The sequence below is a fragment of the Scyliorhinus canicula genome, chromosome 14 (genome assembly GCF_902713615.1).
Source record: "Scyliorhinus canicula chromosome 14, sScyCan1.1, whole genome shotgun sequence".
In the NCBI taxonomy this organism is placed as follows: domain Eukaryota; kingdom Metazoa; phylum Chordata; class Chondrichthyes; order Carcharhiniformes; family Scyliorhinidae; genus Scyliorhinus; species Scyliorhinus canicula.
Window position 1 is genome coordinate 100524098 of NC_052159.1, and position 14370 is coordinate 100538467.

General features: G+C 44.1%; 1 protein-coding gene across 1 annotated transcript in view; it reads right to left on the minus strand.

Annotated features, from left to right (window-relative positions):
- Positions 1 to 1203: 1203 nt before the first annotated feature.
- Positions 1204 to 14370, minus strand: part of LOC119977542 (collagenase 3-like) — a 51208-nt gene continuing 38041 nt past the window's right edge. Inside the window, exons 6-10 of the mRNA XM_038818596.1 lie at positions 11072 to 11192; positions 10836 to 10969; positions 10103 to 10262; positions 1760 to 1863; positions 1204 to 1519 (exon numbers count right to left, since the gene is read on the minus strand). Of these exons, the coding sequence (XP_038674524.1) occupies positions 1404 to 1519; positions 1760 to 1863; positions 10103 to 10262; positions 10836 to 10969; positions 11072 to 11192 (635 nt within the window). The 3' untranslated portion in view covers positions 1204 to 1403. The remainder of the gene's footprint in view (positions 1520 to 1759; positions 1864 to 10102; positions 10263 to 10835; positions 10970 to 11071; positions 11193 to 14370) is intronic.

Consider the following 14370-nt stretch of genomic DNA (forward strand, 5'->3'; position numbering starts at 1 on the left):
ATTGATGAAGCAGCTGAAGATGGTTGGGCCTAGGACACTATCCTGAGGAACTCCTGCAGTGATGTCCTGGAGCTGAGATGATTCACCTCCAATCACCACAACCATCTTCTTTTATGCCAGGTATGACTCCAACTAGCGATGAGTCTTCTCCCTGATTCCCATTGACTCCAGTTTAGCTAGGGCTCCTTGATGCCATACTCGGTCAAATGCTGCCTTGATGTCAAGGCCAGTCCTCTCACCTAATCTCTGGCATTCAGCTCTTTTGTCCATGTTTGAACCAAGGCTGTAATGAGGTTAGGTGCTGAGTGACTCTGGCAGAACCCAAACTGAGCACCCGTCAGCAGGTTATTGCTGAGTAAGTGTCGCTCAATAGCACTGTTGATGACTCCTTCCATCATTTTACTGATGATGGAGAATATACTGATAGGGCAGTATTGGCTGGGTTGGTTTTGTCCTGTTTCTTGTATACAGGACATACCTGGGTAATTTTTCACATTACCGGGTAGATGTCAGTGTTGTAGCTGTACTGGAACAGTTTGGCTAGGGGGGGCCGCAGGTTCTGGAGAACAAGTCTTCAGTAATATTGGCGGAATATTGTCAGGGTCCATAGCCTTTGCAGTATCCAAAGCCTTCAGCCAATTCTTGATATCATGTGGAGTGAATCGTATTGGCCGAGGACCGGTGCTGGGGACCTCCAGAGGAGACCGAGATGGATCATCCACTTGGCACTTCTGGCTGACGATTGTTGTGAATGCTTCAGCCTTGTCTTTTGCACATATGTGCTGGGCTCCTCCATCATTGAGGATGGGGATATTTGTGGAGCCTCCTCCTCCAGTGAGTTGTCGAATTGTCCAACACCATTGACGGCTGGGTGTGGCAGGAAGGTACAGCTTAGATCTGATAGTTCATTATGGAATTGCTTAGCTCTGTCTCTTACTTGCTGTTTAGGTTTTTTGGCACACAAGCAGTCCTGTGTTGTAGCTTCACCAGGTTGACACCTCATTTATCAGTATGCCTGCTTCTGCTCCTGGCAAGCCCTCCTGCACTCTCCCACAGTTTGAGAAATATAACCTTGGACAAAAGGCACTGTTGAGAGAGAAGGCCCCAATAAGGAATAAGGGTTTGTGATGCTACCTTTGCTGGATTGCTATGTGTTGAAATCTAACAATACATTGGTGGTCAGTGAAAGAAACAAACTCAATGGACTGAACAGCCAGTTCCCAGTCCATGGTTTCTGATTTGTTTATTATTGATTCATCATTTCAGTTAAAATGCTAAAAGGTTAGAACTTGTAGCATTCAGATATTATTTAATTAGTTCAAATCCTGTCGCAGCGCTTTCTTCTTCGAAGGTGTTGCCTCAGAAATTTGGATTTCAGCTTAAGATATGCGTTACACAATGGGTCAGAATTCAGAACCTTCACATCCCAGCCAGCTGTTAGAATTTACAGTGCGAACAATTTCTTTTCTCCAGTTGTCATACTCATAGAGTCTTGGCCCACTGAAGAAGTAAATTAATTCTAGGAGAAAACAGAAAGGCAATGCTTTAATAGATTTTGCAACAGAATAGAATTGCTCCTGCGGCCCTATCTGCAATAACCACTGTGTTTCATCAACGGTCAAAATAGTTAACATGACATTTGTTGAGCCAATTATACAGAGTTTGCACTTATCCAGCAGAATTTAAATTAAATAGTGACACATTATCCTATTGAACATTTTAAGTTTTCAGAAACTCTTGCTATTATGGATGCACTTACCATTATTCTGTAAGGCAGCATCTATTTTGTCATTCATTCCTGGCCAGTTACTACTTATCCATTTTGGGTAGCCATAGTCCATAGTCTTTATTTCTTCATTATAACTGAACAGTTAAAGATAAAACACCGTTAGTAAAATTGGCTCTTGCATACTGCATAATGTTACTAAGTAAAAATTTTTTTTTTAATTTGTTCATGGGAAATGGGTATCACAGGGCTGAGCCAGCATTGATTGCCCATCCCTAATTGCCCTTCAACCGGTTGGCTTGTTCGGCCATTTCTGAGTGCATTTAAGGGTCAACCATATTGCTATAGATCTTGAGTCGCATTAGACCAGGTTAGACCTGCTCCAGGCTCATCTTTTATTTCTTTATTTTCATAGAATCATAGAATTTACAGTGCAGAAGGAGGCCATTCAGCCCATCGAGTCTGCACCAGCTCTTGGAAAGAGCACCCTACCCAAGGTCAACAACTCCACCCTATCCCCATAACCCAGTAACCCCACCCAACACTAAGGGCAATTTTGGACACTAAGGGCAATTTATTACGGCCAATCCACCTAACCTGCACATCTTTGGACTATGGGAGGAAACCGGAGCACCCGGAGGAAACCCACGCACACACGGGGAGGATGTGCAGACTCCGCACAGACAGTGACCCAGGCCAGAATCAAACCTGGGACACTGGAGCGATTGTGCTACCCACAATGCCACCGTGCTGCCCTAGTACTTGCTGAAAATGGGATGATTGTATACTGCATTATTGGGTGCACAATGGGGTAATTCTGACTGTGGGTGCTGGTGTAAAACAACATTGATTCAGTCGTCCAACATACATCTCTCCCAACTTCATTTCTGTTGAGGTAGATGGGCTGTTTGGCTTCCACCAGTGAGTCTGCCCGATTGGTGAGTGAGTGGAGAGTGTCCTGGCCAGTGGACTCGAGCTGTTCAGCGGAGCTGTTTCAAACTCCTGAGCAAATGTAGCTACTGCGATTTCATAGAATCATAGAATTTACAGTGCAGAAGGAGGCCATTCGGCCCATTGAGTCTGCACTGGCTCTTAGAAAGAGCACCCTACCCAAGCCCAAGCCCAAGCCCTCACCCCCACCCTATCCCCATAACCCAGTAACCCCACCCAACACTAAGGGCAATTTTGGGCACTAAGGGCAATTTATCATGGCCAATCCACCTAACCTGCACATCTTTGGGCTGTGGGAGGAAACCGGAGCACCCGGAGGAAACCCACGCACACACGGGGAGGATGTGCAGACTCCGCACAGACAGTGACCCAAGCCGGAATCGAACCTGGGACCCTGGAGCTGTGAAGCAATTGTGCTATCCACAATGCTACCGTGCTGCCCACGCTACCGTGTTTTGTTTCCTGTGCCATTCTCTTTGGTCCTGGGAGACTAACCCTTCATCATTCAGTCTCTCCTGTCTTCCATTGTATCACAGACCTTCCTTTTGTCCTTTGTCCCAACCACATTTTACTCAAAACTTATCACAGCTCCAGCTATTCCCTGTTCTGATGAGGGGCTGGTTTAGCTCACTCGGCTAAATCGCTGGCTTTTAAAGCGGACCAAGCAGCCTAGCAGCACGGTTCAATTCCCGTACCAGCCTCCCCGGACAGGTGCTGGAATGTGGTGACTAGGGGCTTTTCACAGTAACTTCATTGAAGCCTACTCATGACAATAAGCGATTTTCATTTCAAGTCATCAACCTGAAACATTAACTCTGCTCTCGCTGATTTGCTTAGTATTTTTTTTTTCTTTTACTTCAGATTTCCAGCATCCACAGTATATCTGCCTTTCCATCTCTGGTCTATCAGGTCCCTTTCACACTCAAAGATGACAGAGAAGTAGCTAGAATATATTTTATTATGGCACTTATATATTTCTGAGGTAATATTGGGCTGGATTTTATGTTGAGCATAGTCCTTGAAGCTAACAGCACTCGTAGTTAGTTAGAAACAATTCAGTCAGCAACTTCTGGAAAGTCACGAGTTAAAATAGAAATCTAGATGCTGACATGCAAGATGGACTGCTCCTTTTCCAGCTGCATAACAACAACAGCCAGTCTGGATTTCCATTTAAATAGATTAAATGGCATGAGGTTTCTGAGGATATATCGTAGATACGGATTAAACTCACTGGAAAGAGTTGGGGCTTATTGATTTCAGTCTAATTGATCTTTTATTGGTGCGATGTCTTAATTACTACATAAACAAACTCTCTGGCACTGAAAATTAACCATAAAGAGGGTGGAGGCTTATTCCTTCAAATTTTAATGTATGAGTTTTTAAAAGTGTAAATATCCTTTATAACTTTTTTTTCTCTCTGACTGTTATATCTCTCTCTATTAATCTATTTTTAACATTTCTTTCATGGGCATCACTGGCAAAGCCAGCATTTGTTACACATCCCTACGGGACTTGAGAAGATGGTGGTGAGTCACCTCTTGAGCTTCTACAGTCCATGTAATATCGATACAAACAGTGCACAAATAGGGCAGCATGGTAGCATAGTGGTTAACACAATGGCTTCACATTGCCAGGGTCCCAGGTTCGAATCCCGGCTTGGGTCACTGTCTGTGCGGAGTCTGCATGTTCTCCCCGTGTCTGGGTGCTCCGGTTTCCTTCCACAGTCCTTTGTGTCCAAAAAATATAAGGTAAGGTGGGGTTACGGGGATAGGGTGGAGGTGTGGGCTTAGGTAGGGTGCTCTTTCCAAGGGCCGGTGCAGACTCGATGGGCCAAATAGCCTCCTTCTGCACTGTGATTCTGTGATTCTGTGAGTGCTGTTGGAAAGGGTTCCCAGTTTTTGACCCAGAGACAGTGAAGAAAAGGTTAGTCAAAGATGGCTAGTTCCAGTCAGAATGGAGTGTTGTTTGGAGGGGAAGTTGCTGATACGCCTGCAGCGTATCTTCGTATACGTCCTTCTAGACGGTAGAGGTCAGAGGTCAGGTGCTTTCAATGGGGGCTTGGCCATTTTCTGCAGTGCATATTGTTTATCTTCTACACTGCTGCTACTGTGTGCCAGTGGTGGAGGGAGTGAATGTTTTAGGTGGTGAATGGAGTGCCTTCCAAGATAGCCTTCCAAGACTCCTTCCAATGGAGTGCACGTCCTCCCCCTGTGTGCGTGGGTTTCCTCCGGGTGCTCCGGTTTCCTCCCACAGTCCAAAGATGTGCGGGTTAGGTGGATTGGCCATGCTAAATTGCCCATAGTGTCCTAATAAAAAAGTAAGGATAAGGGGGGGTTATTGGGTTACGGATATAAGGTGGATTCGTGGGTTTGAGTAGGGTGATCATGGCTCGGCACAACATTGAGGGCCGAAGGGCCTGTTCTGTGCTGTACTGTTCTATGTTCTATAGTGGATTTATCCTGGGTGATGCTGAATATCTTGAGTGTTGTTGGAGCCACACTGATCAAGGCAGGTGGAGAGTATTCCATCATACTCCTGACTTCTGCCTTATAGATGGTGGACAGCCTTTGGGGAATTGGGAGGTGGGTTACTCTCGGCAGGATTCCCAGCCTCTGACCTCCTCTTGTAATGATTGGTCGAGTGCCATTTGTGGTGTTGACCCCCAGAATGTTGATAGTGGGAGTTTCAGCAATGGTAATGTCATTGAATATCAAGGGGAGATGGTTAGATTCACGCATGTTTAAGATGGCCATTGCCTGGCATTTGACTGGTGTGAATGTTACATTCAATTCAACCCCAGCCTGAATATTGTCCAGGTTTTGCTGCACATGGACATGGATAGTTTTGTGAGGGCCACGAAGAATCCAGCACAAGTGTGTAAAGTCAAAAGAAAGAAACTTTATTTACAATAATATATACACAGCAGCAGTAGTACATCACTGCTTCCTACTCTAGCCTGTGCCACACTGGCCAGCTCTATTTATACAGATCAAAATGTGTCTGAGGTCAGCGGGTCTTCTTGTTGAACTCTGCGGCATATGGCAGAGAATGGCAGCTTTCCTGGAGGGTCAGGGCCAGAAAGGGGGAGTCAGCAGTGTGATTGATGTTTGAAAGGTTTGGGATTGAGTGCATTGGGGATTGGGAGAAACTGCAAGGGAGGGTGGAGGGTGATGGGGTATGGAGCATGGCGGAGTAAAGTGGAAAGGGCCAGACATCCTAGGTTTTGGGGCGGGGTGGGGTGGTGAGGCAGTCAGCCAAGGTAATAGAAATGAAGGCTTAAAGGGCAGGGTCAGTTCTGTGGGTCCAACTCAGGGTGTTGGTTAGCAGAGTCCTCACAGGGCTTTGAGTTAGAACATAGAACATTACAGCGCAGTACGGGCCCTTCGGCCCTCGATGTTGCGCCGACCTGTGAAACCATCTGAAGCCTATCTGACCTACACTATTCCATTTTCATCCATATGTCTATCCAGTGACCACTTAAATGCCCTTAAAGTTGGTTCAACTACATCATTTCACTTATCCTTACTGAGACTGAACTCGGACAATGTTCTTCGCAATGCATAGATGAGTGGGCCAGCTGAACCTACAAGTTAAGTCATGCCCCACACTGGACGCATAAGACTGAACAGAAAAACAAAACAGTGTTTCTTCCACAGTGAAGGAAATGTCCTGAACTCCCCTGTAACCATCAATGTGTGCTAACCATGAGGTGTGCCAATACAGTTAGCTCTCTGACTAAGCTAGTCTTAACAAATAACAATGAAGTACACATGAATAAATGTAATGCAAAATATTTGCATGTGAAATTTAAATCTGAAAAACCCCCATGTTCCCTTTGCCTCTCAATAAGTCCAATGTTTATGACAATGGAATTGGGCAGGACGGTTTTGATCGTGATGCAGAGCCTCTCTGTTTCACAAGGATACTCATTTATAGTCCACCCTTAGCTTCAACACTGTCAGCTGACAGTGGAGTTCACCAATGAAAAGCTTCCCCTGCTGTGCAGTCACATGTATATCCTGTGCATGCTACAGTACTTGAAATTTTAATTGTAATTCCATGGAGAATGAGAAAAAGCAAGAGAGCAGAAACAATGCATTGTTGTAGGACCAGAGACAGGAATAGTATACCACAGTTAAAATTCTGCCCTATATGTGCAAAATTCCCCCCACCACCAGCCCCACCACCCCATATCTTTGGTGGGTACTGCCAAAGGGCAGCGATGTTGAAACTATCTGACCCAACAGCAGCAAGGGAACAAGTTGACTTAGAGTAGGCAAACCAGTGGATACCTCCATTCAAGAATGAACTGTCAATAGACTAATCTTCTGTATCATATAGCTATAATGACAACCTGTTCCCCATGTTATGTACCAAAGATTAATGATGGTATTATTGAAAAATCTGCAGGAGTGCGATAATACCCGATGTATGTTCTTTGAGCAAACATTTGTTTGACAATAAGGGAATGTAGATACTGCTTAGGTGACTGGCTGCGATTAAAATTTTGATAGATGTTGTCATTAGGATGACAAAAAGGAGGGAATTGTAATGGACAATTTTAATACTTAATATTGAATAACTGCTTAATAGTGTGATTGAGAAAGGCTGCAAACTAACCAAAGCTGCAGGCGTTTGTGTGTGTGTGTGTGTGTGTGCAAGGTTAGAGAGAGTAACTGCAAAACTGATATGCCAGCTGTATGAAGGGCGAGATAGTAAAGCCAGGAGAAAACAACTCCTTATATGGAATGGAGAAATACTAGTAAAGAAGCAAAGCCAGCCATTGTCTACATGAATGCCTGTGAAAAACCTGCTTATCAATTGAATGTATAAAGACTGAAGGTTGCTGCGCTCGGGGCGCCTTCCTCTCTCTCCTGTGGTGAGGGGAATGCAACCTCTGCAGAGTAAGAAATAAACAACTTGCTCATAACCATGACTGATTGTTTCTGAGTTTTCCTTTTTCCCACCACAGAGGAAAGGATCAAGAATTGATTCTTTGGGGAATCTAGAGGCAAGGATATGGGAGTGCAAGATGGTCTTGCTGTGGGCAGTCCCACTGAGATGGATAATGGAGGAGAGACATTGGAGAAGATGCTGTTGGTGAACATGTAAAACAAATAGAGAGGTAAAAGTGGACGATGCGGAGGAAGTAAACAGTTGGAGTGGAAGTGATTCAATTCAGTGCTGAAGGGGGTGTCCAGAGATGAGAACTCTTAAAACTGAATCGTTCAACATAAGTTAGTTTATTAAGGATTGAGATTAATCTATAGAAAGTATTCCCAGGAATCATTATTAACCATTAAACCTGCATTTTAGGACCTAGCAGTAATAAGCATTTTAACTCTTGCTATAAGCAGTGGCCACAATGCATGATGGGATTTAAACTAGCTAATTTGCCCATGTTTTTGAGACTAACGCAATTGTGTAGTCAGCAGATTACATAGTCATCTCAGGAAACAATTTTTATCAGTGGCCCCATTATCCTGTCTCAAATAATCCATATGAGTAAGGAGGAAACCAGCTTTGGTATCCTGCCCCTGGATTCAGAATGAGGTGGTCAGGAACTGACTGCGATACCAAGCTGGGAATGTCCGAAAACAGCTTTGGAATGGACAGAAGATGCTGGTAAACAACATATGGCATGATAGGGTTAAATCATGAGCTGATCACAAGTAATCAATTTGTTTAAAGTAGTTTTACTGGATAATATAAAAGTGACAGCTCCAAGGATTGGATGAAGGTCCAACTGGGGTGGGCTATTGATCTTTGGAAAATCCTACAATTGATGTGTTTTTATCAGTGTTAGCCAAATTGATCTTGGCATTTATCCAGATCTCTCTCTCTCGGGTACACAAAACCAAGCTTGGAATAATAAAGTCATCTCAACCAGGTTGATGTGTCTGTTGCACTCTGTATTAAGCTGAGCCATAACTAAAAGGGGAGAACCCTATGTGAAAGCTGGCTCAATACTCAGGCCTTGGAAATGTTGGGTCATTTCCGTGCTGTGGCTGGAAGATCATTTTAATTCGAGAGATTCAAACATAGAGTTGCAGAAACGTTGGGCACAGAATTATAGGGTGATAAAACATTGCAGAATATAGAGAGGAAAGGGATGTTATAAATGAAAGGTAGTCTACAAGAACGGAGGGACCAAAAGTGGATTTTTGAGGCGGGAAGTGGTCAGGCCATTTTTGAAAACAAAGTACCCAAGGAAAGGGGACCATTGACAACATCAGCCAACATGGGGCCAGAAAGGCCAGTAAGATGGTCAACAGTGTAGTGGGAATGGTGTCAAGGAAAGAGAAGTCTTATATATGTTGGAGTAGTTCTGACTGATAGATAATCTCTATCAGAAACTATCAGAGTGACAAAGAATCCCATGAGTTCCTTGTATTTGTTTGAGGTGGGGATAGAAAGAGGAAGGAGGAGATGTTTAAGGAGGCAGTCATGGAGCAGAGAAAGTGTAGGGTGATCTCTGCACTGCTGGATAGTGCTGGAGCAGCAGTTGGTTTTGGTACAGGATAATGTAGTAAATGTAATGATTGGCGACCACCAGTTGGCTAACGAACAATGAAGGATGAGCTAAATAACAAACTATATGCAGAGTGCAATCAACTTCATCCTCAGTACTAGGGTCACAGCTGGCTGCAAAGCCCACACTCTGCACCAATATGCCCCTGCCTGTTCCCCTTGGCTAATTGGGTCTCATGACCCGTCTGGTGCATGCTCCCTTAAGAGGGGGAGGGGGAGCTACCACAGATAATAAGACTCGATTAGCATTTGATTAGTTCAGATAGAGCTGATAACGCAAAGCTGAACAAACTGTGCGGCAGACATGCTCAGGCCTGTGTCGCATGCATTTGACAAAACAAAGCTGTGGGTCACACCTGTGGTGTTCTTTGTGTTGCTTATTTAGGATGGTTGGCGTAGTGTTCCCCAAAACCCATGGTATAGCTTTTACTTTAACAAAGCTACGATTTTATTTACACTACTAAACTGGGTTTCGACACTTAGTCCTTGAGAATATAGAATTGATGAATAACATCAAACTATACTCATCTACTGCTAATCTCACTACTGGTAGAAACTATAATCTAACCTTCTCACACTAACTGCTCCTATCACCTTCACTAGCTGTCTCCTACATACACTCCTCCTCGAAGGTCTATCCTCACTGCTTTATATAGTATCTACAGCAACCTCTAGTGGCTATTCATGGTACTACATTAATCCTTATAATACATTTAGTTATGATAGTACCACAATCCCAGGGAGAATAACCAGGAAAAGAGAGTAATTGTTTTACTGCAGATAAATGCATCAAAAAGTAGAGGGAGCAACTGAGGACATTGCTGCAAATGTTTTCTGACCAACGCAAGATTAAAGCCCAAACAGATTAAAGCAATAAAAGTGAATAATACATGCCTCCAATACATATTTCCTACAAAGAATATTATTTTCTTTGTTTGTTGAATAAATATTACTGCATCTATTTGCTTCACATATGTTGGAAGTCCAAATAGGTAAATAGATTGAGATGAATTTCGACTCAGCTCATGATGGATATAAGTCCAAAACTTTGATCCTGTAAATGAACAAAATCATGCTTATTAAGAATTCATTTCAAGAAATATCAGGTGGAGAGTATAATCAGCTATCATATGTCTTATGTCCGAATTGAAGTTATTTTTGAATTTCTTACATAGAATCAACATAGAATTTACAGTGCAGAAGAAGGCTATTTGGCCCATCGAGTCTGCACCGGCTCTTGGAAAGAGCACCCTACCTAAGCCCACAACTGCACCCTATCCCCACACCTCCACTCTATCCCCATAACCCCAACCTTTTTGGACACTAAGGGCAATTTAGCATGGCCAATCCACCTAACTGCACATCTTTGAACAGTGGGAGGAAACCGGGGCACCCGGAGGAAACCCATGCAGATACAGGGAGAATGTGCAGATTCCGCACAGACAGTGACCCAAGCCGGGAATCGAACATGGGAACCTTGAGCTGTGAAGCAATTGTGCTAACCACTGTGCTACCATGCTGCCTGTACTACGCATAATGTCCCATGATCAAAGTTCTCAGTGCTAACTTTATTACACTGTTTTTATTCATCTCTAATATGAAAGCAATATAAAATAACTTGCATCACCTTTGAAAAAATAAATAGTATTTTCTTCAGGAATTTCACAAGCGGCATCAATATTTGAGGGGAGGTTGAACCAGACATCTTGGATCGAGGTAAACTTGGCATCTGCTGTCTGTTGGTATGTATGCCAGAAATATCTGAACAACAATCAGAAAAAAGACATGCCATCAAATGAAGCTAAGGCACAGTCTGAATGTCCATATTGTACAGGATAAATGGATAAATAATGGAAGATTTACTCATTTTTGAAGAGCAAGGTTTCTCCATGTGTTTTAGTGACAGCATCAAATGATGTGGCCGGGTCACATTTATCGGGTTTTTGTGGTTCTGCAGCTTTTTGGTGATATACTCGTATGGTTCCTAAAGAGGAAATGAAGTGTTCAGAATAAAGAAAAATGATTAAAGTTACCGCAAAACTACCGAAAATGCTGACAGGATTTGGTGGTTATATCACCATTCCGTCACTGAGGCAAGTCCTTGCCAACACCATTATATAAGCATCATCACAGGAAGGGCTGCAGTAACTCCAGTAAAAGGCCCAAATCCACCTTCTCAGGGAAACTAAAGATGGACAATAAATGTGATCTTGTCAGCATTACTCATATTGGGAAAATAAATATTTCAAAAGGTTTCCCACATCATATAGCCAACAGATGTACACCACGACTTGACTGTAGACTGATGTTTGATTATTAATACTATGTCATCTTAACCTCTCGTTTCTTTAGGCCTTGTTGGGAAAGATGACCCTTAGCAGCCATGACAGACTAAAGGAGATGGACTGCACTATCTTTAAAGCATTAGGAAGAAATCCTTCAAATTGTGGAATGCGAGACAATAATGCAGAACAATATACAAAAATAGCAGGTTTGCTTCCAAATCAGGCTTCAATGTCACACTCTGCTGCTTTTCTTTGTTTTTCTCTTCTCATTGTTTAGTTGCTAAGAAGGAATATACCGACGCTCTGTACCATTTCACTTCATCTGTTGTAATTACATAGGGCTTTTTGTCAAGATACAGTGCTAAAATGCCTTCCTCTTTACTTTCTCTAGATGTAAGAGAAGATTCACTGATCCATTCCTGGAATGAAGGGCTCAACTTCTGAAGAATGGTTGAGCAGGTTGGGTCTATAACCATTGAAGTTTGGAAGAATATGGAGTGATTTTATTGAAACATATATGGCGCAATCGAACGGACCCCAATTCGGTGGCGCAACGAGGCCATTAAATCTCACAAGCGGCCTCTCGTGAGATATGCAACGCTTGGAACACCTTGCAGGATTTTGTCGCAATCTGAATCTCGCCCTCACTGTCGCCGCCCGATTCCTCCCCGGCCCGGGAACTAACACCCGCTCCTGAGCGACCACGCCATGACACCATTTAGCACTGGTCCACACAAATCTGGGCCAGACATAATGGGATCTTGGGAGGGGGGGGGGGTGTTCCCAGGCCATCGGATGGTTGAGTGGTCAAGCTCAGGGTCTCCCACTGACACCCGGAAACCTTGGCACTGCCAGCCCGGCATTTTGGCAGGCTGGCAGTGTCAAGGTGCCGAGGTACCCTGGTCCCAGGTTACCCATGCCAAGGATCAGGCCCAAGGGTGCCTGCCTTAAGAGGTGGGATCAGGGCAGTGTTCACAGACCTACTAAGAGGTAGGTTGGCACTGTGGGGTCGTCCGGAGGCCATGGTGGGGTGTCCAAGTGGGGTTGAGAGATCAGGGCAACATTTAAAAATGGTGCCCCGATCTCTTCCTGCGCTGATGAGTTGAGGTCATCAGTGCAGGAAGTGAAGTAAGTTTGGCCTTGGCAGGGCATTCCTCGCCATGGCCAAAAAAAACTTCAGAGCCCTGACTGATAGCCGGGTTGTTCTTGTGACTGCGCGCCTATAAAGACCCACCTATGCACCCAGAGTAGCACATAGATAGTGGCATACTTCAGTAAAAATGTATGCATTTCAGCTTTCAGGATTCTAAGCACACCATAAAACTGCACATTCATGATTCTTTGGTTGTCCATGAGGAGGATATGAAATGTTCAAGTAAGCAAAGAATCAGAGGTTCGTTTTACATTTTGATGGATACCTGATTGGTTTATACTGTTGATGTTCTCAATCCAATTGGAAACCATCCTCAAGCATAAAAGTGCAGGGTGGTTCTGGCCTTGATGACCATTGGAAGTGCATTGCCTGTGGAAAGATTAAGCTGCAGCTCTGGCTGGAGCATGTGACATCATTGCATCATGCCATTTCTTGTCAATGGGTCAATAAGCACATTTCCTGAAACAAACTCAAGTTGTAGATTCTGTTGTGAAAAATTGTGGAAGGATTAGGGTGAAAAATCATTCTGATATAAAGTGATATGCCTAATGTCCCTCCCTAGATCCTCATCTTTCTCCACAGATATGATGGGATTCCAATGGAAAATGCATTTTGGCACTATTGGAGCAACTGTATGCTCAGTCCTCTACTGTACTCCCTATACACACGACTGTGTGGCAAGATTTAACTCCAACTCAATCTATAAGTTTGCGTATGATACGACTGTGGTGGGCCATACCTCAAACAATGATGAATCAGACTACAGGAGGGAGATAAATCACTTGGTTGCATGGTGTACCGAAAACAACCTCTTTCTAGCATGACACACACTCCCTGCATCAATGGCTCCAAAGTGGAAATGGTCGATAGCTTTAAGTTCCTGAGGGTCACTATCACCAACAGTCTGTCCTGGTCCACTCACATTGATGCAACAGTCAAGAAAGCCCAACAATGTCTCTACTTCCTACGGAAGTTAAAGAAATTCGGCATGTCTGCATCGACTCTCACAAACTTCTCCAGATGTGCCACAAAGACCATCCTATCAGGCTGCATCACAGTTTGCTATGGCAACTGCTCGGTCCAAGATCGCAAGAAACTGCAGACTGTGGTGAACACAGCCCAACGCATCACACAAACTTGCCATCCCCACATTGATTCTGTAAACACTTCCCGCTGCCTCAGGAAGGTAGACAGCATTAGCAGAGACCCCTCCCACCCAGGCATTGCCTTCTTCCAGACCCTTCCATCAGGCAGAAGGTACAGAAGTCTGAAGACTCACACATCCGGATACAGGAACAGCTTCTTCCTCACAGCTACAAGACGCCTCAACGACTCCCCTTCGGACTGATCTGTTCTCTGTAAGAACAGTATTCACTATGCCCTGTGTTGCTCTTTCTCATGTATTTGCTTTGTTTGGCCCCTTGTTCTGCACTGTAACCAATCACTGTTTGTCGATATACTATTTGTCAATGTTCTCTGTTGATTATTCTTTTGTCTACTATGTGGGACAGCACGGTAGCATTGTGGAAAGCACAATTGCTTCACAGCTCCAGGGTCCCAGGTTTGATTCCGGCTTGGGTCACTGTGCGGAGTCTGCACATCCTTCCTGTGTGTGCGTGGGCTTCCTCCAGGTGCTCCAGTTTCCTCCCACAGTCCAAAGGTGTGCAGGGTAGATGGATTGGCCATGATAAATTGCCCTTAGTGTCCAAAATTGCCCTTAGTGT